Consider the following 21625-nt stretch of genomic DNA (forward strand, 5'->3'; position numbering starts at 1 on the left):
GGGCGGGTACTGGGGCTTGAACCTAGTGCCTTTGCACTGAGCAATGTCCCCAGTACTTTTTTTTAATTCTTTATTTTGAGATAGGCTCTCACTTAGTTGTCCAGATTGGACTCAAATTTGTGATCCTTCTGCCTTAGCTTCCCAGAGTGGGTACAGGTGTGCACCACCATACCTGGTGAAATCACCTGTTTCCAAGCAGACATTGAAGAAAGTAGCAGGGAAGCCCTACTTTTAAAATTTTTTCCTTTTTTTTTTTAATCTTTTCTCTTCCGACCCTGCCCAAATAACAAACCCCAGCTGAGGATCTGCATTGCTCTTGTGGGGCTTTGGGAGCCTGAAACCCAAAAGAAGACCCACATTTCTGATCAGAGTGTAGAAGAATCCTCATTATTTTCTCTCTTTTCTTTTGCTGCTGTGCTCCCAAAGAAGCCTCAGTTATGCAAAAGTGCACAATAGAGTGACAGACTAAACTCTGACAGAAACCTGTCCTTTTGACCAGAGAAGCTACAGAAAGAGTGCCCTGGAGGACTGTGAAAGAGCAGAAAGGAATGGAAAGGAGGACCCCAATTCTGCGTGTGAGCTAAGCTCCAGGCTCACCTCCACATGCGTATCGGCCACAGTCCCAGAAAGACATAGCCAAGTCTCCGAGATGTCAGCTGCCCTGTGACCACTGCCCCAGTCCCAGACTAAACCAAGGACCCATATGCTGGTGACCCCAGATGTGAGAGCACAAGCTTTAATCCTAAACTGTATTAGAACCACCATCCATGGAAGGCGAGATGAAATTGGTAGTCTATTTGGGTCGAGTGCCTGAACAAACAAGTGAGCAACACAGACATCAACATTTTTGAGAGGATTTTAACAATACATAAAGTCACAGAGCATAATATTCAAAATGTCCAGGATATAATCCAAACTCACTCATCAGACCCAGAACCAGTACTCAAGGGAAAAGACTAAAAATAGTTGCCCAAATCTGAAATGACCTAAATATTGGAGTTGTCGGACAAAAACTTTAATGCAGCCATTACTGTACTCCATAAGATAAAGTGGAACACTTGAATAGAAAAATAGACGTTCTCAGCAGAGAAATAGAAACTAAAACCAAACAAATGAATAAAGAAACAAAAGCAAATGGAAATTTTAGAAGTAAAAAATACAGTATCAGAAATTTAAAAATTCACTCCAGGGGCCCAATAGCTGAATAAAGGTAATAATGGAAAAGGCAGTGAACTTAAGATAGATCAATACAAAACAGTTAGAACAACCTGTAATTATTATACAACAATTATTATGAAAGACAGAGAAAAAAAGATTTAAAACAAACCAGAACTTTAGGAAACTATGGGCTAATATTAAAAGGTCTAACAATTATGACATTAGCATTTCAGGAAGAAAAAACAAATATTGATGCCAGGAAAAAAATGAAAATATTATCTTCACAAATTTGGTGAAAGCTATGTATAGACTCAAGAAGCTCAGTGAAATCCAAACAGGATAAACTCAAAGAAAACTAGCAGGTTTATTGGTAATTGATAAACCTGGGGGGAAAAAACCCCAAATGCCCTTCACCTAGGGAATAAATAAGTGACACAATGCCTCCCTCTAGAGGGGCATCCTGGGGTGGTGGAATGTTCTATACCTTCATTATGGACATAGTTATATGACTGTCAAAATCTGTGGAAATACAAGTGGATTTTACTGTATTAAATTAATACAAAGGAAAGGAAAATCACCACACCATTTCATATCTGATAGGGTTAATATATTTTCATGGCTACATGAAGTATGGAAAAGATTTATGTAGTCTCTTATCTATTTTGAAGTCATTTTCCACTTGATTCCATATTTAAACTTTCAGGAAGTCAAAAAATGGAATAAACAATGAAGCATTTTCTTTGGGTTCATATAAAAAAGCTTTCTAGAAAGGAATGTTGTGTTTTACCTGCCAAGCAGATATTTGGTAGGGTTAGCTTACCACCAAGGCCCTAGTGAGAAATGGAGGAGTCAAAGTAGGGGTCTCTAAAAGAAAGAAATGGTGTATTGACGCCAAAGATCTGCTGTTTCTAAAAGAAGCTGATGGACTGGTGAGAACAAGAACCAAGAATCTCTTTGAGAATCCTGGAACCTTGGTTTTGATTATCAGGGTGGTCCAAATGCCCTGTCTAGGAGTCTCATCTATTGTCCTGAGCTATATCCTTGCCTGTGGTCAGACATATTCATGGAATGAGTGGCAGGCTCCCATGTCTCCATGAAGCAGGTTGTATACATCACTATAACACCAGAAAGAGTTCCCTGAATGTAAGATTTCTTCCTTAACCTGCCTCTTACCCAAAGGGCAGAATATGCAGAAGGGTGCTTACTTGTGGTGAGTTCTTAAGTAGCTGACCAGAACAGCTTTCTCTCCCTCCTTTATTTTCTCCCTTTGAAGTTAGATCATTATTGTTCCCTCTTCCACCATAATGGATCTGATCTGTTCTTATATATAAATGTATTAAGGGAAAAAAATTTTGGTTTTAAGAAAACTTTGGCATACTCCAAGGCACAAAGACATTTTCTTATGTTTTTCTGAAAAAGATTTATGGTTTTAGCTTTTCTATTTAGGCCTTTGAGGCATCTTCCTTTTTAATTTTCTCATATATTGTTTAATTGAGATAAAATTCACCCTTTTAAAATGTGCAGTTCCTAGGCTTAAGTATACTCACAAAGTTGCACAACCATCATCGTTACCTTATTCCAGAATGTCTTTATCACCTCAAAAGAAATCCCATACCCAGGATTTCTGGGTTGCTCCAGTTTCTCTCTTCTCCCAGCCCCTACAATTACTATTTCTGCTTTGTGTCTAGATAGATTTTCCTGTTGTGCACATTTAATGTAAATGGAACCATAGAATATATGGTCTTTTGTTTCTGACATCTTCCACTTAGCATAATGTTTTCAAGGTTGATCACCTTTGTAGCGTGATTTCATTCCCATCAGTGTCTTGCTGAAAATAAATCTCATTTTCTTTATCCACTCATCAATTAATGGACATTTAGGTTGTTTCCACTTTTTTTGTATTATGAAGAAAGCTATTATGGACATTTATGTACACGTTTTTGTGTGAACATGTGTTTTTATTTCTCTGGGATATATACCTAGGAGTGGAATTGCTGGGTCATATGGTAACTGTATGCTTAATTTTCAAAGAAACCACCAAACTGTTTCCCAAAGCAGCTGGAAAATGTTGTATTTCCCCCAGAAATATATGAGGGTGTTAGTTTGTGCACATCTTTGTTGCCGCTTGTCATTCTCTTTCTGTTTATAGCCACCCTAGGAGGTTTGCAGTGGTATCTCTGGTCTTAGTTAATACCTCTTTGTTGACTAATGATGAGCATCTTTTTGTGTCCCTATTGGCCATGTCTGTGTCTTCTTTAGAGAAATGTCTGTTTAAATCCTTTTAATTTTAAACATATTTTAATTGTGTACTTTGTCTTTGTTATTAAATTGTAATATGACCCATTTTTAATTAATTTTATGCATGTTATGAAGTAGGGGTTGGTCAAGTGTTTTTTGGTTTTGTTTTTTAAGTAGATATCCAATTTCTCTACTATCATATGTTGCAAAACCTGCCCCACCCCCACCTATATTGGTTTGTTTGGGACCTTTGATAAAAATCAAATTAAATGTGGGTCTTGTATTGGCCACTGTATTCCAGTACCATGATGTCTTGATTACTGTCACTTTGTAGTACTTCTAGAAGTTGGTTAGGGGAATTCTTCCAGCTGGGTTTTTGATTTGAAAATTGATTGCAATCCTGGGATAAACCTTACTTGATCATCATGATTGTGATGGTCAGGGTAATTCCTCCCTTTCCTGCCCCCAGAGATGTTCATGTCCTGAAGCCTGGAAAGTCTGAATTAGTTGTTACACGGCAGAGGAGAATTAAGGTTATAGTTCCAATTAAGGTTTCCAGTAAACTGACCTTTCCATTGGAATATTGTCCGAGGTGATCACACTCATGGTCAGAAGTGGAAGAGGGAAGCAGAAGAGGTGGTCAGAATAAAGTGAGGTGAGCAGACTTTGCGGCTGCTGCTGGCTTTCATGCCAGATCCAGAGTGTGGATGGCTCTCGAGCACAGCAGGAGGGAATAACTTTCCCTGGTTCTTCTACAGGGAATTCAACCTGCCCTATTCCTTAAGTTTAGCCCACTGAGGCCTACTTTAGATTTCTAACAATGACGTATTACCCTTTTTACATGTAGCCGGATTCGATTTTGTCAGGATTTTTACAGCTATGTTCATTGTAGTTTTCTCTTTGTTTTCATTTTCTGTTTTATTTTGTAATATGTGTGTTTGGCTTTGGTATCAGAGTAATGCTGGCTTCATAGAATAAGTGGGAAACTATAGGCTTTCCTTCTAAGTTTTAAGAGTTTGAATGGAACTAGTCTTGTTGCTTTCTTAAATGTTTGGTAGAATATACAGTGAAGCTGTTTGAGTCTGGCATGTTCTTCGTGGAAAGGCTTTTGGTTTTTAACTAGTGATTTACATTTATTTAAAAGATATAGGGCTATTTAGGTTAGCTATTTCTTTCTTTTTTTTTTTTTTTCGCACTGGGGATCAAACTTGGGACCTTGCCTTGGGCTTGCAAGGCAGGCAGTGGCACCACTGAGCTAAATCACCAGTGGGCGTTAGCTATTTCTCTTCCTCTTCCCCTCCCCCTTCCCCTTCCCCTTTCCCTTTCGCTTTCTCTTTCTCTTCTCTTTCCAGCATTCCTCACTTACTTTTATCGGAGCAAGAAACTGTTATGTCACTTACCAAGGACATCTTCCTAACCCACTGCACACCCCGACAGCACTGTGAAAAGTAGCTATTTCTTTTTTGGACACTTATATAGTGGAAAAAAGTGGTTAAAACTTGATTAATTTTTTTAAAGGAAGTTTTCTTTCAGTGCATTTTTAAATATTCTTAGTATATTTAATGTAATATATATTTTAAATCTAACTTTAGTAGTGAGACTGCCTGTCTTACAGAAATACAAATAATTATTAGAAATAAAATATACTCTTTGAATCCTTGTTTACCAGGAAACCTGATTATGACATGCTTTCCATGGACTTATGCCACTCACATAGACCACGAACATGTGAGACACTCTGATAGATATATTTACTTTGTAAGTCAGTTAATAATGGTTCTGTTCCTGAGGGGTTCAGTCTCTCTCCATTTGCCGATAGAGTTATTTATAAGCACACAGAGCTTCAAACCAGATCCCACACTGGGTGGGACCCACAAGGTGATTAGTGCTAACCCATAAACCTCCAGAAAGAGGGGCCATTCATTGCCTGTCCTTGTTTGCATGTCTCGAACTCGCCATTGTTTAGGGCAGTTGCTTCAAACACACTTACCCATTGTTCTTGCCAATTCTTTTTTTCGGCACCAGGGATCAAACTCAGGACCTTGCATTTGCAAGGCAGGCGGCGGAACCACTGAGCTAAATTCCCGGTCCATTCTTGCCAATTTTTGAAGCAGTTCTGGGAACTTCATCACTGTTTTTATGAGATATGATCAAGAATACAGTGAATGCTGCTACCAAGTGCCATCCAAGGGAGAGTCAGGCTTGTAAAAACACTGCAGTGCATCCTCATCCACCTTACTCACCAGATCTGGCACTGCAGCTTCTGGCTTTTTCCCAGAGTCAGAATGATCATGAAAGGTAATTGTTGTGAATTGATTCAGGACATTGAGATTGCCATCACAGTGCAGCTAAAGACTCATAAAGGGGGTAGGGTTCTGAGGGGGATTAATGACAATGTGTCTTCTACTGTAATAATTTTTTTAAACTTTAAGTGTTCACCAGAGTTGTCCATTATACCTCACACAGGGCATCCTGCCAGAATGCTCACACAATTGTCACAAATAGTAGTTGCCAATTTCAGTGCAGAGACTTAGAAATGCAGGAAGTATGACCTACTTCTTTTGCTCCTGTCACCTAATTCAGTACTGCTGGTGTCCCTATTCTACGGGGTGGAGGAAATCTAGTGTCATGGTTGAAATGCCCCTTCTGGAAGTCATGCTGAAAGTTGACTGCCATTGTAACAGTATCAAGAGGTGAGACCTTTGACTGGGTCATGGGGCTCCACCTGCATGATGGAGTGAGGCTGTTACTGCATCGGGCTTCATTACAAAAGCTCTCTTGCTGTGTTCTTTGCTCTCTTGGCCTCTGCCATGGGATTACTCAGCACGTAGTCTGCCCTTGATACCAGGGTGCTCCTGGACTTCACAGGATCTAGAATTACAAACCAAGTGAAGTTTCATTTGTTACAAGTTACCCAGTCTGTGATGTTGTTTCAACAATACAGGATGCTTTCAGTCAGTGCAGATCATCTCAGTTAATTCATGAGCTCTGGCTCACCCTGGCCTTGCTCCAGGGAGCCAGAGTGGGAGCAGAGGGGAGTGTGTGGTCCAGAGCCATCTTCCCTCCACAAGCCTCTGCAGAGTGTTTGTTTCTATCTGGATCCCACTGCAACCTCCTTGCCTGAAGAGACTCTGGGCTGTCTCCATGCCACATCTGTGCTCTTCTCAGCAGTAGACAAGGAGCATCCATCAGTGGGGCCAGCCTCATCCACCTTGTCCACTTTGAATCTGTGTGCACAATCATCGTCACCTGTTGCCGCCATACCACACTTCACCTGGGAAGATGCAGGAGGCCTCATTGTCCCTCCTCTTCCCCCAGCTCTTCCAGGGCACAGGGCTCAGTTCTCTCCATTCTTGGATCCCCACAGTCATCTTGCAATCTTGGGAGTGGAACTATGGTGTATTCTTAGGGACACAGCTATGTCCTCTCACTTTGCTTCCTGACCTCCTTCTGCTGACAGGTTGGAATGATTGTTTAAACCAAACATATAGCTCATCCATCTGCTGACTCTGTCCACAGTGACCAGTCAGCACACATAGCCCTGCCTGTGTCCTGGATGACATGAATGAGGAAAGCCTTTGCTTACTGTCTGGAGATGTCATTCCAGGAGACATGTAAGGCACATGAGGCATCCTGTTAAACCTGTAATCATTTTCTCTCTTTGGTCTGTAAGCCTAACTTTCATCAGCAGAATGATTTTTCATGTGCTTATGATTGTTGCCTCTGTTGAAGATGACAGGTGAAAGTAGTCACATTGTATTGATGGGGATAGGATCAGTGACATGAATATGGAATATCAATTTTTTTCTAGGTCTACACTATCCTTAACTATACCCCGAGCCTCTTTCCTATCTTAATGATGTAGGGTCATTGTATTATAATATGGTTCATACAGTGACATCCTCAGTATACATCATAGTAGATCACTTACTGTTGGAAAAAATGGTGTAGTTTGTGGTTTACTTTTATTTGTTTGTTTTTTTGGTACCGGGGATCGAACTTGGGTCCTTGCGCTTGTGCAGCAGGCGGCAAAGCCACTGAGCTAAATCCCTGGGCCTGTGGTTTACTTTTAAAATTCATGTTTTTCCTTTTCTTCTCTCCTTCTATAAGGATCCACCTTCAGCAGTATGCATCTTCTTAACTCACAGATTCTAGTCTGCTAGGAAATTAGGAAGCCAGACACCATGCATATTATTAGAATTGTGTCTGAGACTAAATAGGCACCAAGTTATGATGGTGTGGACTTCATACGGCTATTGTGGTTACTTGAGGATATTTGTTCTGATTTGTTTATTGTTTTGTCTTGTTTTTATCCTGATTTGAGGCTGTTTACATCCTTCTGTTTCCTGCTGTGTTTAGCTACTTGCCTCCTGTTAGGCACAGGGATCCTGGCTGCTTCCTATCTTCTCTTCTCTGGGGCCGTTGATACAGTGGCTGTCTTCACCCACTTGGAGTGTCCAGTGTCACCCAGATGTTCCTTACCATACACACCCTGGTCAGAAGGCTGCTGCAGGATCATGTGGCCGGGGGTCCAGGATTCCAGGGACTTGGAGTTTATTTTCCTTTGGTCCGGGAGCAGGTATCATCTGTGAATCTGGAGCAAATCTTTTTCTTATATTTTTATCAAGTGTGCATTCAATATTTGAAATTCTTTTATCGAAACACTTCATATTTGGACATATTGAGGGTTTTTTTTTGGTGTGTCTGTTGTTGAATATTTCCTTCTTCCGTTGTTCTTCAGAGAGAATGGTGCACACCAGTGTTCTAGGGTGTTTGTCAGCCTCTTTTAACATTAATTAAACACCCAAACACTGTGAGATCCTTTAGCATTTGGCAAAACTTCAGAGAAGTGCTCTGGGTACACAAAACTGTCCACTCAATTTGGTTTATTGATTATTGTAAGTGACTTTAAAAACATACTTTACTACGGTACTTATGAAGTACAGACAGATTCCATAAAATACTGAACTTCTAAGTTGTATTATTAACAATAAGTGGATAAAATTAGAATATTTTACTTCTATTATTTGGAAACATAAAGACAAATTCAAGGAGTTGGTGCTGGCCCACATACAATATGTTAGCTTTCTCCGGTTTAATATTCTGAAAAATCACTCACCTCCACTTTGATCTTTTTCACCATGTTTTGAAACTACCATTCTTTTTTTTCTTACCTGTTTGATAGTATTTTCACCTTTCTTCTGCTGTCCTTGAATTTGCCAGGATCTCTTCTGTGGGTAATTTTCTCATCTTTTGTTTCTCGATTACTGAAGGATAAATGGCTATCTAGTTAAAAAATTATCTGTTTTCCTTAAATGGGTTTTAATTCTGGAAGGGGAGGCAAATAATTTGTGAGTAAACTATAATACCCTTTTAGGGTACCAAGAATATTTAGTTTGCCCCTAAACTAGTAAAAATATTAAACATTCTTTCAAGATCAAACTGCAAGAACAACAAGGAGGACTGTAACTAACATTTAGTACTTTTGCTTGCCCTGAATACACCAAACTTGATTGTACTGTGCTACTTATTAGGGAAATATACAATATGAAGATTAAACCTAGTTGTCCCATGTTTTCTAAGTGAGAGCAACTCAGAATGTTTTGTTAATTAAGCATCTCCAAGATCTATGACTACCTGTGTTTTAAATTGCAGAAAAAAAGTTATTTCCCTACCAATATGTAATAAATTAGAACACTTTTCCAGTTCCCAGTCTGTTTTAAAGAACAAATGTTTTCAATCTTTTGACAGCCCTTCGAGTCTTTTTACCCTTAATGCATCTTAAAGGAGAGATAAAATCTCACTGGAATCTCATCATTATAAGCAATGACATAAGCCCCATTAAAATGAGGAAATCTTTTACTATAACCCTTTATAATCTCTTTTTAATCCCCACCATTCCCAATTTTGGACTTTCCCTGCATCCATCTTCATCTTCTCCTCTTGGTAACTTGATCAGTTTTTTGGTGTGTGGCTGCCACCTCCACCCTACCGGCCTCCTCCTCGTGCTGGCTCAGCAGAAGCCCTCTCCTTGCTGGGCCGTTCATCAAAATGAAGAGTCTAATTCATGTCTATCTGTGAGTTGAAGGTCACCAGAGTGCTTATCTGCCATGAATGCTGCAAACCATTTTCAACCTCTGCCTATATGCTGATGAATATCTTAACAAATATTCAGTTTGTGATGCTCAACTTGAATCCTGGGCTATTAGTATTGAACTTCTTTCTTGATAACAGATGTCCTTTATTTAAACTCTTGGAAACAGAAAGGAATCATCCTGGGTCTCCTCCAGTAATAGCAAAATCTATCATAATTCATTGTATTTTTATGACTCTTAGAGGAGAGAATGTAACCTAGAAGGCTCTGGTAGTTGGCTATGATAGCATAATCTGTTTAATAAATGTCCAGATACAAACGTGTTCTCTGCAGATTTCTGGTCCTGGTGACTATTGTCTGTGACAATAGCTAATAATCCTGAGGGGTGCTTCTGTGCCAGACATTATGTATTAAGGTGGGTGTTCTGTCTTTATTTTTCAAATGAAGAAACTTAGCCTCAGATGTTGAGTAACTTGCCTGAACCTAGTGCTTCACTCCTATCACCCAAATACATTTCAGTAAAATGAGCATTGTGGCAGTAGGCATGGTGGAGAAGACTGATAACTGTCATAAAACAACCAGATGTCTTGTATATATTCTAATGATCATTCAACGCAGGTTCTCCTTAACTCCTGGCCACAGAGTGTTTTTAAGAATAGAGTTGGTCAGGCATATGGCATATACCCATAATCCAGCATTCTGGGAGGCTGGGGCAGGAGGACAACAGCAAGATCAACTTAGTGGTTTAGTAAGACCCTGTCTCAAAAAAGTTACAAAAGTATGGGCTGGGGATTTAACTCAGTGGTTCCGGTGCCTGCCTCGCAAGCACAAGGTCCTGAGTTCGATCCCCGGTACCAAAAAAAAAAAAGTTACAAAAGTATGAAGGCCCTGGGTTCAAATCCCAGTAACCTGGGTAGGAGGGGTTGGGGTTCATCTTTAAGAAGAGATCTTGATGTGGGGCCCCTGGGTCTCTAATGTACAATTGCACCAGGCTCTGGGGCCTCCTGCACTCTGTGCTTTGGCGCTCTGCTTCCTGCTGGTCCCTTGGCTGGCACTACCCTGTCATTCCTGCTTCACCTCTGTCACAGGTCTAGTTACTGCTACCAGGAGTGGAAAGACCATCTCTCTCTCTCTCTCTCTCTCTCTGACTCATCCCACAAGAGAGCAGGCCTTGCCTGTATCATAGGTACCACTTCCCCAGACTGAGACTGGTCCTGGTACCTGGCAGAACTTAGGACAGAATTGTTAATAGGTGAGTGAGCTCTCTCCTCCTGGCCAGGCTCAGTCCTCTCTCATGTTCTCTTGAACCAACCCCTTCCACTTAATAGAACTGACCAGGCCAGATTGGCATTTGTAGGTTTGGTATTTGCTTAAATCTTCACCAGGATCCTACAGTCCCCTTGCCAGTGTCCTGTAGATTAAGCAGCATCTGTATGTTGAACAAGCTCCTAAAAGTCAAGATTTTAGAATGGTGGAAGAAGACTCAGAAAGAGCTGTGTGGTAACCAAAGGTAATGCTTAGTGTCTTCAACTTTTGTTTTTAGTGAGTGGTCTTTTCTCTACTTGTTTGTCCCCTTCACCTCCCATCATTGAGTCCTTCTTTTTGGCAAGTCCTGTGCTAGGTCTTGGGAATGCAAACAATGAGGCATTATTTTTGCTCTTGAGGAGCTGGTTTATGAAGAAGACAAAACCACAGACAACTCATTGGCAGTATACAGAGATAAGTGTAGGAGAAGTTCTGTGGGGCACTAAGCAACAGGTTCACAGAAGATCTGACATTTCACCCAGGGCTTAAAGTGAAGTTAGGCAGAAAAGAAGGGGTACAGCACTTTTAGGCAAGGGAGCCAACATGCACAAGGGTGACATTAGCATGAAAGGACGACATATTCCAAACACAGTTCAGTTCTGCATGATTGAGCACTGGGCACTCTTTACAGGGGAAGAAGGGTGTTGATGCTCAAAATAGGTTGGAGCCAGATGTGAAGGATTCTAGTTGTTGACCTGAAGTCGGAACCTTTTCCTGATTGGAAAGTTATCAGGTGTTTAAACAGGAGTGTGGCCTGCTTGGGTTGGGGCCTCACAGAGCGCCCCCTGGTGGCAGCACGGAACAGGAGCGCCGAAGCCCAGGAGCCCGGGGGCGGGCGGGGGGGGCTGCCTGCCTTTGAAGAGAGGATGGATTGGAAACTCAGGGCCCTGGGCAGTCGAATATGCGTTCAGTGCTTGTTCAGTTCTGTCTCAGGTGAGCTAATGGAGAACAGCAAGGAAAGAGATCCGAGGAGCATGTCACCGTGCAAGTTGAGTATCTGGATGGACAGATATTTTTTCCAAAATGTTTTAGCAGTAGAGAATTGAATTTACCTGTTCCTTTAGATGACTAAGTATAGATTAATTTTCCAGTTTTCATTTTAGTAATTAAAAAAAAAACAAACCAAAGGAGACAACGATCAGCAAGCAGGTGCTGTTTGGGGTCAGAGGCATCTCCACCTTGGGAGTGATGTTGCCTACTCATCTATCCATCCAGTGCAGAGAGGCCAGGCCCTGGTGTGAGGCTGCCAAGCTGTCCTTGCTTTCCTTCCCTGAGCCCGAGTCAGAGTGTGGAGGCGGCTTGTGGAAGCTCAGGCTGGAGCAGCCAGTACCACTGAGGCCGAAGTCTGTGCTGATGGTTCAGGATTGTCTTCCACAGCCAAGCCACAGCATTGAATTGTTTGGGGAGTAGTTTTAAGAATTAATGTTGTTGTCAAGGTTTCATTTTCATTTTTATCAGCTGGATAGGGATGAGGCTTCATTGTCATAAATTTAATGTTTTTTGCTCAGATTTTTGGCTAGCCAATGTTTTTCCTTGACTTTTTGACAGTTATTTTTGCTCAATAATGAATAATAAAGTGAGATTTACAATCTGCATAAGGCAACATTTGTTTTATTTTGACATTTCTTTTCTAGACAGCAAAGGTTTTATAATTAGGTTTTTTCCCTCTGCCAAACCGTTAACTGAAAAAAACTATATCCTGGAAAAAAGGCTTCATCATTCTCTCACTAGCTGGAATCCTCCTATTTTGATTTGGAAGGGTTTTTTATTTTTTTATAAGTCAGGAAATGAAACTAAAATTTCTCTTGAAACTGAATTCTTTTTTTTTTTTGGCAGTAGCAGGGATTGAACTTAGAACCTTGTACTTGCCAGGCAGGCGTGCCCACTGAGCTACATCCCCAGCCCTTGAAACTATTCTTAATGAGAAAAAAAAGTATCTCTTGCTTAAATAGAAAATCAAGAGGGTGAAAAGAAACGTGGAATTCATGCTGGTTCCATTGTCTTGGTTTTTTTTGTTTTTGTTTTTGGTACGGGGGATCGAACTCGGGTCCTTGCGCTTGCGCAGCAGGCAGCACAACCACTGAGCTAAATCCCCGGCCCCCATTGTCTTTTTAAAATTTGGATTTATGTCAGACTTAAGTGAGCAATATAGGAAGTTCATTTTTCTACCTTGTTTCAAACAAATGTATTGTTTTATTGTTGTTTTTGTGGTAATAGGGATTTAACCCAGGGCCTTGCACATGCTAGGCAAGCACTCTAGCACTGAGCTACATCCCCAGCCTTTTCAAAAAATTTTATTTTGAGACAAGGTCTTGCTATGTTGCCTAAGCTGGTCTTGCACTTGCGGTCCTCATGCCTCAGCCTCTCGAGAAGCTCAGATTATAAGTGTATGCCACCATGCCCAGCTGAGCTTATTGTATTCTTACACTTACTTTGTTGAGTTTTGTCTTGAACTCTGAAATAACCAGAATGTCCTAGAACTCATGTATTTGGCCAAATAAGGCCAGATGTGCTGGATTCTTCCCCTTTGCTGATGAGTGGCAGGGTCACCTCTGCAGGGGGAAGCTGAGCTACATCTGCAGGTGGCTCAGTGACAGAGGTAGGGTCAGAGTATTTTCTCTTCTGGGTCAGATCTGAGGGTCTGCTCCAAGAATAGATTCCAGACCAGCTGTCCTTTCCCCATCATCTCCTCCCTTATTTCCATGAACATCATCATCTAGTCTTTTTATCGAGCACAAGGAAATATGTGGAGCCAAAGGAGACATTATGTAATATCTCAAGGAAGTATGTCTGTTCAAAACAGTGACCACAGATGTCTTCTATGGCGTGGAGCTGGTATCACTTACAGCATCCAGGCAATAGAAAGGAATAAGAACAGGATGGCCCTAGCCTTCAAGGTGTTACATGTGAAGTGGGAACCGAACCTGTTGTCCTTTGAACTTGTGAATCTCACAAAGGGCACCTTCTTTTAACCCATGTAGCATAACACTAATTTTGTCATAATTTTGTCTGTAAGATGTTTATTCTTTAGATATTTCTATTAGTGAATTATTAATTTAATTGTATGAGTTTTATTATATTAAACAATGAGTATTTAACAGGAAAAATCACAAAAATAAAGTATTGAATTTTTAATATTTATTGAGTGTTTATAAAAGAGCATCAAAATTTTAAACATCAACTGTTTTTTAATGTACAAAGTCTAAAAAAGAAAAATAAATTCTTAATGAGCTACAATGATAATACCAGTAGCACTTTACAAAAATATTAATTTTTTCTTCAGTTATCACATCTAAGGCGGTCTGCGAACATGACAACAGCATGTTCTATACATACATATAACTTACACTGACAGCAAGTGTGTTTTGCTTTCCTGGCCTTTTTATATCAAATACTTGACATCTCACTGGTCTTGTTGTTTTGTAAGGAGTTTCTTCTTCTTATTATACAGTGTGTGATTAACAGGAACATAAGATATCAACAAAGTGTTAAATTCTTAATATGTAGTGTACATTTAGAATAATCAGGATTTTCACATCACCTGTGTACTTCCTTACAAAACCTAAGAGATAACATCAGAAATAAAAACCTATGTGAACTACAATGTAAACAGAAACAAAAATCTACCACAGAAATAATGTTTGCTGTCACACCCAAGGCAGTCTTCAGCATGACAACGGCATGTTCTATGCACACGTCTTGCTTACACTGATAGCATATGTGCTTAGCTTTCCTTTCCTGAGTGGCAGGCCATTCTTGTTACCTGTTTTCTCTTTCTGTTTTGTCAGGAGCTTCTTACTGTATTGTACAACATGTACTTAGCAGGGAAATAAATCAATAAAATAAAATATCAAATGTGTAATAAGTGCTTAGAATAGGCATCAACATTTTCATATCACCTGTTTACTTGCTTACAAAACCTAAGAGATAACATCAGAAATAAAAGCCTATGTGAACTACAGTGTAAACACAAACAAAAGTCTACCCCAGAAATAATCTTTGCTTCAGCTGTCACACTCACGGCAGTTATCACACATGACAACTGCATGTTTCATGCACAAGTATCGCTTACACTGATAGCATGTGTGTTTTGTTTTCCTGTTCTTTCTTGTTGGTTTTCCTGTTGTAGTAGTTCTTTGTGATGCTGCACCTGCCTGTTCACCTGTCAGCTCACCAGTGTGCTCCACAATATTTTTGCATAGTTTCTTGGGCAGAACCATTTTGTTTTTCCTCTGCTATAAATGGTCTTTATGAATTCCAGTCCCAATCCTCTAAGAAAATTTCTCCATATTTTGTACTTGTTATTTTCTTTATAAACTGTCAAACTATGCTACACATGTTTAGGATTGAGTAGAACACAGCCATTGTCCAATGCTGTGTGTTTCGAGTGACACCATAGTTGCTGCATAACTCATCACTAACATCTACTCTGCCTTTGGTTTTGTTGTAAAATTTCCATCTCAGGCTTCCATTTTGTTGAGGTTTTCCTATCAATATTTCCATCATGGTGCAGTGTTAACATCAGCAGTACCAGTTTGTTTTTCTTTGTCATATACGAGGCCAATGTAAATCTTTCTGAAATCCAAAGATTGTACTATACAATTTTCTATTTTGAAATTGCAGCATTTCCTTTGGAATTTCTGCTTTGTTCCCAAGTAAGTTCCTGTGCTGGTCAACTTGTGCTCTATTAGCTAATGTAACATCAATTGGAAACTGGTAAACCAATTGTTGAATGTTACATTCTAATTAGTTTGGGAGATGGGAACAACAAGTCTGTTCACAACATCGTTTGATTTATTATTATACAAATAAGGACCTGATGGTTCCAGGATAAATGTCTAAATTTAAAGCATAGTAATTTTTTGCATCTACAAGGGCATAAATTTTTATGTCATATTTTGACCCTTTGCTTTTCCATAAGTCTTTTACATTCCTCCAATTACCATGAGAAATCCTTACTAAGTACAGCAGTCCTATAAATGCCTTCTGTTCAGCTGGTGAAGTGTCATAATAAATACATTTTTTAATGACTATTGATGTATAAAGAACATTTTACATGCATTTCAACCTTTGTGTATTTCACACATCTTGTAGCATTTTGTCTGTTATAATTTCTAACATTGAATGGTAGTGCTGGCATTCTGTCCAATATGTTTCACACCTGCCAAGACCCTCACTATATTTTTGGACCTAGTTCTAACATTGGATCGTTCCATCTGGTTGCATGACCATTTTGCAACATTTCTACTAGTCAAATATGTACTCACATAGCTGTTTTCTTCATGATTTGAATCAAGGAGGTCTGCATTTCCTGTGTCTATATCAGTTGATTCTTGCTCCATTTCACTGTCACAGGAACTTTGGCTCACATGGCTAATGTCAAAGTTGTCATCATCATCATCATCATCATCATCATCATCATCCACCCACACCACTCTTCTGTTATGAAAACATGTATTTTACCATAAAGAATCATCTTCCTTATCCATGCATGACTAACCTGATGATTCAATTTTGATCTCTTCCAAAACTTGCAAATCTGTTTTTTCATGTGCCATTGTACTAAATTGGTTACTTCTACCAGAAAAATCAAAAGAAAACTTGTTTTTTAAACAAATCTTAGAGTGATGTGGGTCTGTTGGACCCACTGTGTTGCTCAGGTAAAGATATGCAAAACCAGTTAGACGGAGCATAATGTGTATGGATAAAAATCCCATTCTGCCAATTTTACACATGTGCACACACCTTGCCGTTCATCATACCAAGTGGGTAAACACAGATTGCTTCCTGTATCCCTCAGGGAAAGATACTGAGATGCACAGCTGGCTACTATTACGCTAAAGTACAAATTTACAGTAAAAAAGTAAGGGATGGGTCCGCTGGACCTAGTGTCATGCTCAGTGGGTTGTTCTGATGTGTTATTTTTGGGCACCTAAGACTCTGAGGAGTATTGAATGTGAAATGGAGTGTGTATTTCATAGACCTAGTGAGTGAAGAAAACATGCAGCAACACCTGAGGAAGGCTCTCAGGAGTGTGTGACACTGAATGCTGAGCTTGATCACCACCCAGCCCATACTGAAGAGCCACAACTTCTAGCTGCATGTGGTAGGGCACACCTGTAATCCCAGCACTTGGGAGGCTGAGACAGGAGGATTGCTGCAAGTTTGAGACCTGTGCTACGTAGTGAGTTCAAGGCTGGTCTGAACTACATGGGGAGACCCTGTCTCAAAAAACAAACAAAAAGAAGCATGACCTTCATCTCATTCAGTAACCCTTCACCATACCGCTTCACGAGGCACACAGGAACTGAGACGCCATGTGTTAGGGGCTTGATTAGAGCCTCCTTGGCAACACAGCCTTGATTTTCTTTCCCACTCACCACAATAGGAAGAGTATTCATGGCTGGGGCCAGCCAAGGCTGTGGTGTTCATGGGGAAGGAGGGCTGTGTGGCCCCATGTGTAAGCCCACTCTGCACTAGGGACCTGGGGCTTGGCCCTGCAGAGACGAGGTCTGGGAAGTCACAAGACCTGGTGGGAATCTACTTAGCTGCTTGGATTTCTCAAACCTCATTTTCTTTAACTACAAAATGGTCATAGGACTAGACTATTTGCGTTACTGTAAACGTTAGAAACAACAGTCACTGTCCCTGAGCACATAGGTTACACAGGTGCCCTGCCAAAAATGATTACAAAGGATGTCATTTTATTCTCACCGTAATATATGGACTAGACTTATAATCTCCACATTAAAGAGGAGGAAGCTGAAGCAGCATATTGGCCCTGGCCACACAGTGAGTGGTTTTGTTGGGTTTCGATTCCAGCTCTTTTGGACCCCAGGCCCTGTGAGAGAGCAGGTGAAGTCCAAGTGGTGGCCAGTGTGCAGATGGTGCTCAGAATCGTCACTTCTCTTTCCTCCCACGCCCACCACTGCATTCTATGCAGAGACCCTCCATAGCTGCAGTTTCACTTTGCATGGTTTCAGTTACCTGCAGTCAACCATGGTCCAAAAACATTAAAGGGAAAATTCCCAAAATAAACAATTTATAAGATTCAAATTGCATAGGGCGATGGTATCTTGTGCCATCCTGCTTAGTCCTGCCCAAGATGTGAATCATCTTTTTGGCCAGCATCCATTACAGTAAGATATTTCGAGAGAAAGACACATTTGTGTAATCTTTTTTTCTCTTTTCTTTTTTTTAGGGGGGAGGTTGCTATGCTTAAGATGGTCTTGAACTCCTTGGGTTCAAGTTTTCCTCCTCTGCCTCTAGAGTGGCTGTGACCATAAGCACTTAGCACTGTGCCAGCTCCACACAACTGGTTGTAATATAAGTGTCCCGTTGTGTTGTTAATGTCTTACTGTGCCTAACTTATCATTTAACTTTACCATAGGTGTAGATGTAGAGGAAAGAACATAGTATATATGGAATTTAATACTACTCAAGGTTCAGGTATCCACTGGAGTCTTGGAATACATGCCGCAGGGATTAGAGGGGACCATGGTGTGACATTCTGTAGTGCAGGTGTGTTGGACTACCTCATGTGCTCATTTGGACAACTGTGGTGATTTTTTTAAAAGTTTAATATACACACAAATAAGTGTTATTTAGAATGTGTCTCTAAAGTCACCTAAGTGTGTGGGTGCTTTTGAAGGTGATGTAATTCTACACACTCAGTGTATAAGAACAACGGCTTATTTTCTACAGTTCCAACCCAACATCAGACTCTCAGTAAAATACTCGACTTTAATCACTCTCCTAGCTCCTGCCCCAGCTTCACTAGTGTCCCCATCCTCTATGTGGTCTTGAAAGAGAAACTTTCTCTTTCTTCCCTGCCATTGTTCTTCATGGAGCTTTACCTTGCCATCTTGTCAAGAAGGGAAGAATTTATGTATGAATCTGTGTTTACAGAGATATTTATAAATCCCTGGAGAAGTCTTTAACTTTTACACTTAAGAAAGAGCTCAGATCACCAGGAGTGCAAAGTTAATTCAGTCACCAGTTTAAATGCTGGAAAAATTTTCAAAAAATATTAAAAGGTCTGCTGTCCTGACTCAGGAACTCTAAGTTCTTAGGTGAAACTCACTCCAAGTTTTCTTTCCACAGTTGCAGCAGCCACAGCTTGCATGGATTCTTCCATGTGCACATGAAACCTAGGCGATTTCTTGGCACAGGTACCTGGCAGGGACTCATTCAGTGGCCCCACCAGTGGTGGAGTTAGAGGTCCTGCATCACCCGCATCCTGTGTTGGACCCTGGTTCTGTGGGTGCAGTGACAGGCAGTGTCCAGTGGGAGAGGGTAGATGTTCTCATGTTATTCTTCAAGCACCATTTAGTAAGAGTGTATGTGGAACCCTTCTGTCATTAAATTAAGGGTTGATACTGTCCTTTTCTACCTAAACAACAAACAGATTCTCTAAAGATAATAAGTGAATTTGAGAGTATTAGATTATTGCAATGGGAATACATGTGTCATAGCAAACTGAGCATCTCCACAGAGTTGAGGCAAGGGGACATTTTTAAAGGAAAACTGAGGAGAATTACTTAACTAGTTTTGAAGCAATAATCCTTGTCTTACAGGGATCAGTAACAAGAGTGGCACCCACACATGGTTGGTCAGGCATCCCTGCAGTATTTTTGTATAGGTCGTGGTGGCCTGTTTACAAGGTTGTGGTACTGGCAGTCTTATCAGTGATAGTACTTATCACTGGGGATATAGGCATGAGATCCTCTTTGTAACTTCAGCTTTATTACTCTTGTCAGTCAAGGCTTGACATAGCTGGCTCCACTTTGATTCTGACAGTATTCACATGCTGATGCCTTGGCCCAATTGTGTTTCAGACAATGGAGGGCAGACCCTGGCTGGAGGCAACAACTGGCCCCTTCGAGGAAGAAAATGGACCCTGTGGGAAGGAGGTGTCCGAGGAGTGGGCTTTGTCGCAAGCCCCTTGCTGAAGCAGAAGGGTGTGAAGAACCGAGAGCTCATCCACATCTCCGACTGGCTGCCGACGCTTGTGAAGCTGGCGGGGGGCGACACTCATGGCACCAAGCCCTTGGATGGCTTCGATGTGTGGAGAACCATCAGGTATTGGATGTGCTGCCCTCCTTAGTTAGAATCTCCCAGAATAGCTTGTCAGGAAGGGGTGAGAATGATAGCTTTTGTGTTGAAAGTACAGTTTGCTTACAAATAAATGATCCCCTTTGAGAAATGAAATACCTGTAGAGCTATTATAATTATATATTTTTTGAGTTTGAAATTTGAGATTTCAGGCCCGTGTTTTACACGAAGAATAAGATTGTCCTCAGCCTTCAGTCTGTATGGAAGGTCTTTAAAGCTGAGACACTCTGCTGAGAAGTAGGCCTGTGTATTGTTGGCTTCCTGCAGGGATCAGGGCACCTGCCTTGCTGTGTGCTGGAAGAATGGAGGACTAAGCGGGGGAGTGGGCTGGGATAGGAGCCCAGAGCAGCTGTTCAGTCTCAGGGAATAAGTTCAGGTCCGCTCATTAATAAGTGACGAATACCTACTATGTGCTGGTCCCTGTCCTAAGTGCTGAGAATGAGGAATGAATAGACGGACAAGGGCCTTGCTCTCAAGAAGCAAGTATTCTAGAAGGGGGAGAAAAGTATTAAATAAGTAAACACATAGACTCGCAAGATGACTTCACGTGGGTATAAGAGTTATGAAGGCAATGAAATGGTGTATCATGATAGAGTGAAGTTAGGAATTAAGGAGACACTGTCCAGGGAGCAGGGTCCAGCTTTGGATTGCTACCCCCACTCCAGTTTAGGGCAGTGGCCCCCAAGGTGGGGAAGCACATACCCTGGAGGGTCCAGGCCGCTCCTTGAGTACAGGGAGAAAACTTTGCACTTTATATTTAATTTTTTCTATCCTTTTTATGTTTAGAAGGTATGTAATGTAGTGGTAGATTAGTATGTATATCCTGCTTAAGAGTAAAAATACATGAAGGCCACGGATTTAGCTCAGTGGCACCATGCCTGCCTCACAAGTGCAAGGTCCTGAGTTCGATCCTCAGTACCCCCCAAAAGTAAATATACATGTATTGGAGGCATTGCTTTTACTAAAGACTGACAGATGTCCAGGGTGATGGTTTTCCACCTCTTGGTATCATTGGCTCTGTGGGTAGTGGCTGATGGATGAGTCCCATGGTGGCCAGGAAGAGAGGACATTGGCATGCTCTTCTTTTGTCATCCCACTCTGTTGTTCCAGCTAAAGGCAGGGAAGTTCCTGATCATAGGAAAAACATAGCAGAGTATTTAGAAGAGCCACCATGTATATAAAAAACCTCCAGTAGTTGAGAAAAAATTGTGTGTTAGGGCAGGAATTCAAATGGATTCTAATATGAGTAATAAAAGAATGTGGGTAAAAAGTATAGGTGTTTTTTTCACCATGTCTTATTTTCTTAACATTTTGTAAATTTGTAATTATTTCCAAATAAAAAGTTTTTAAAAATAAGAAGGTCTGGTAGGACAACGTCTGCATTTTCACAAGGCCAGCAACTGAATGGAATCACATAGTTGCTACCTTTGTTAGTTGATGCGTTGACCCCTTAAATCCCCGTTGCTCTCATCTCCCCACACACGCCCCCCACTGTACTCATTTCTGTTGCCTACCTGGTCCATGTAGGCATTGAAATTTGTGCCTCATGCAGACCACAGTGTAGTCACAGTCCTTGACATTCTGGACACACCATAATGGAACCAGTCCCCACCTGCTGGACACACAGAGTATTCCTTATACTTTTACAGTCTCAATTTTTCTGGAAAAAATAATCTTCAGTGTTAAAAAGTCAGAGTTTGGCAAAAGGTTATTTTA

At 40.8% G+C, this 21625-nt stretch overlaps 1 protein-coding gene across 15 annotated transcripts in view; it reads left to right on the plus strand.

The window, feature by feature from the left end:
- Window positions 1–21625, plus strand: part of Arsb (arylsulfatase B) — a 301469-nt gene that overhangs the window by 61334 nt on the left and 218510 nt on the right. For all 15 annotated transcript variants that reach the window (XR_015447385.1, XM_087201174.1, XM_087201179.1 and 12 more), the window contains one exon: window positions 19633–19876. Coding sequence is in view for 14 of the 15 variants with exons in the window: in XM_087201174.1 (XP_087057300.1) it covers window positions 19633–19876 (244 nt within the window). In the remaining variant the exon portion in view is untranslated. The remainder of the gene's footprint in view (window positions 1–19632; window positions 19877–21625) is intronic.

The sequence above is a fragment of the Heterocephalus glaber genome, unplaced genomic scaffold, assembly GCF_053883595.1.
Source record: "Heterocephalus glaber isolate CG9 unplaced genomic scaffold, H.glaber_assembly_v1.0 deba00001757, whole genome shotgun sequence".
Classification (NCBI taxonomy): Eukaryota; Metazoa; Chordata; class Mammalia; order Rodentia; family Bathyergidae; genus Heterocephalus; species Heterocephalus glaber.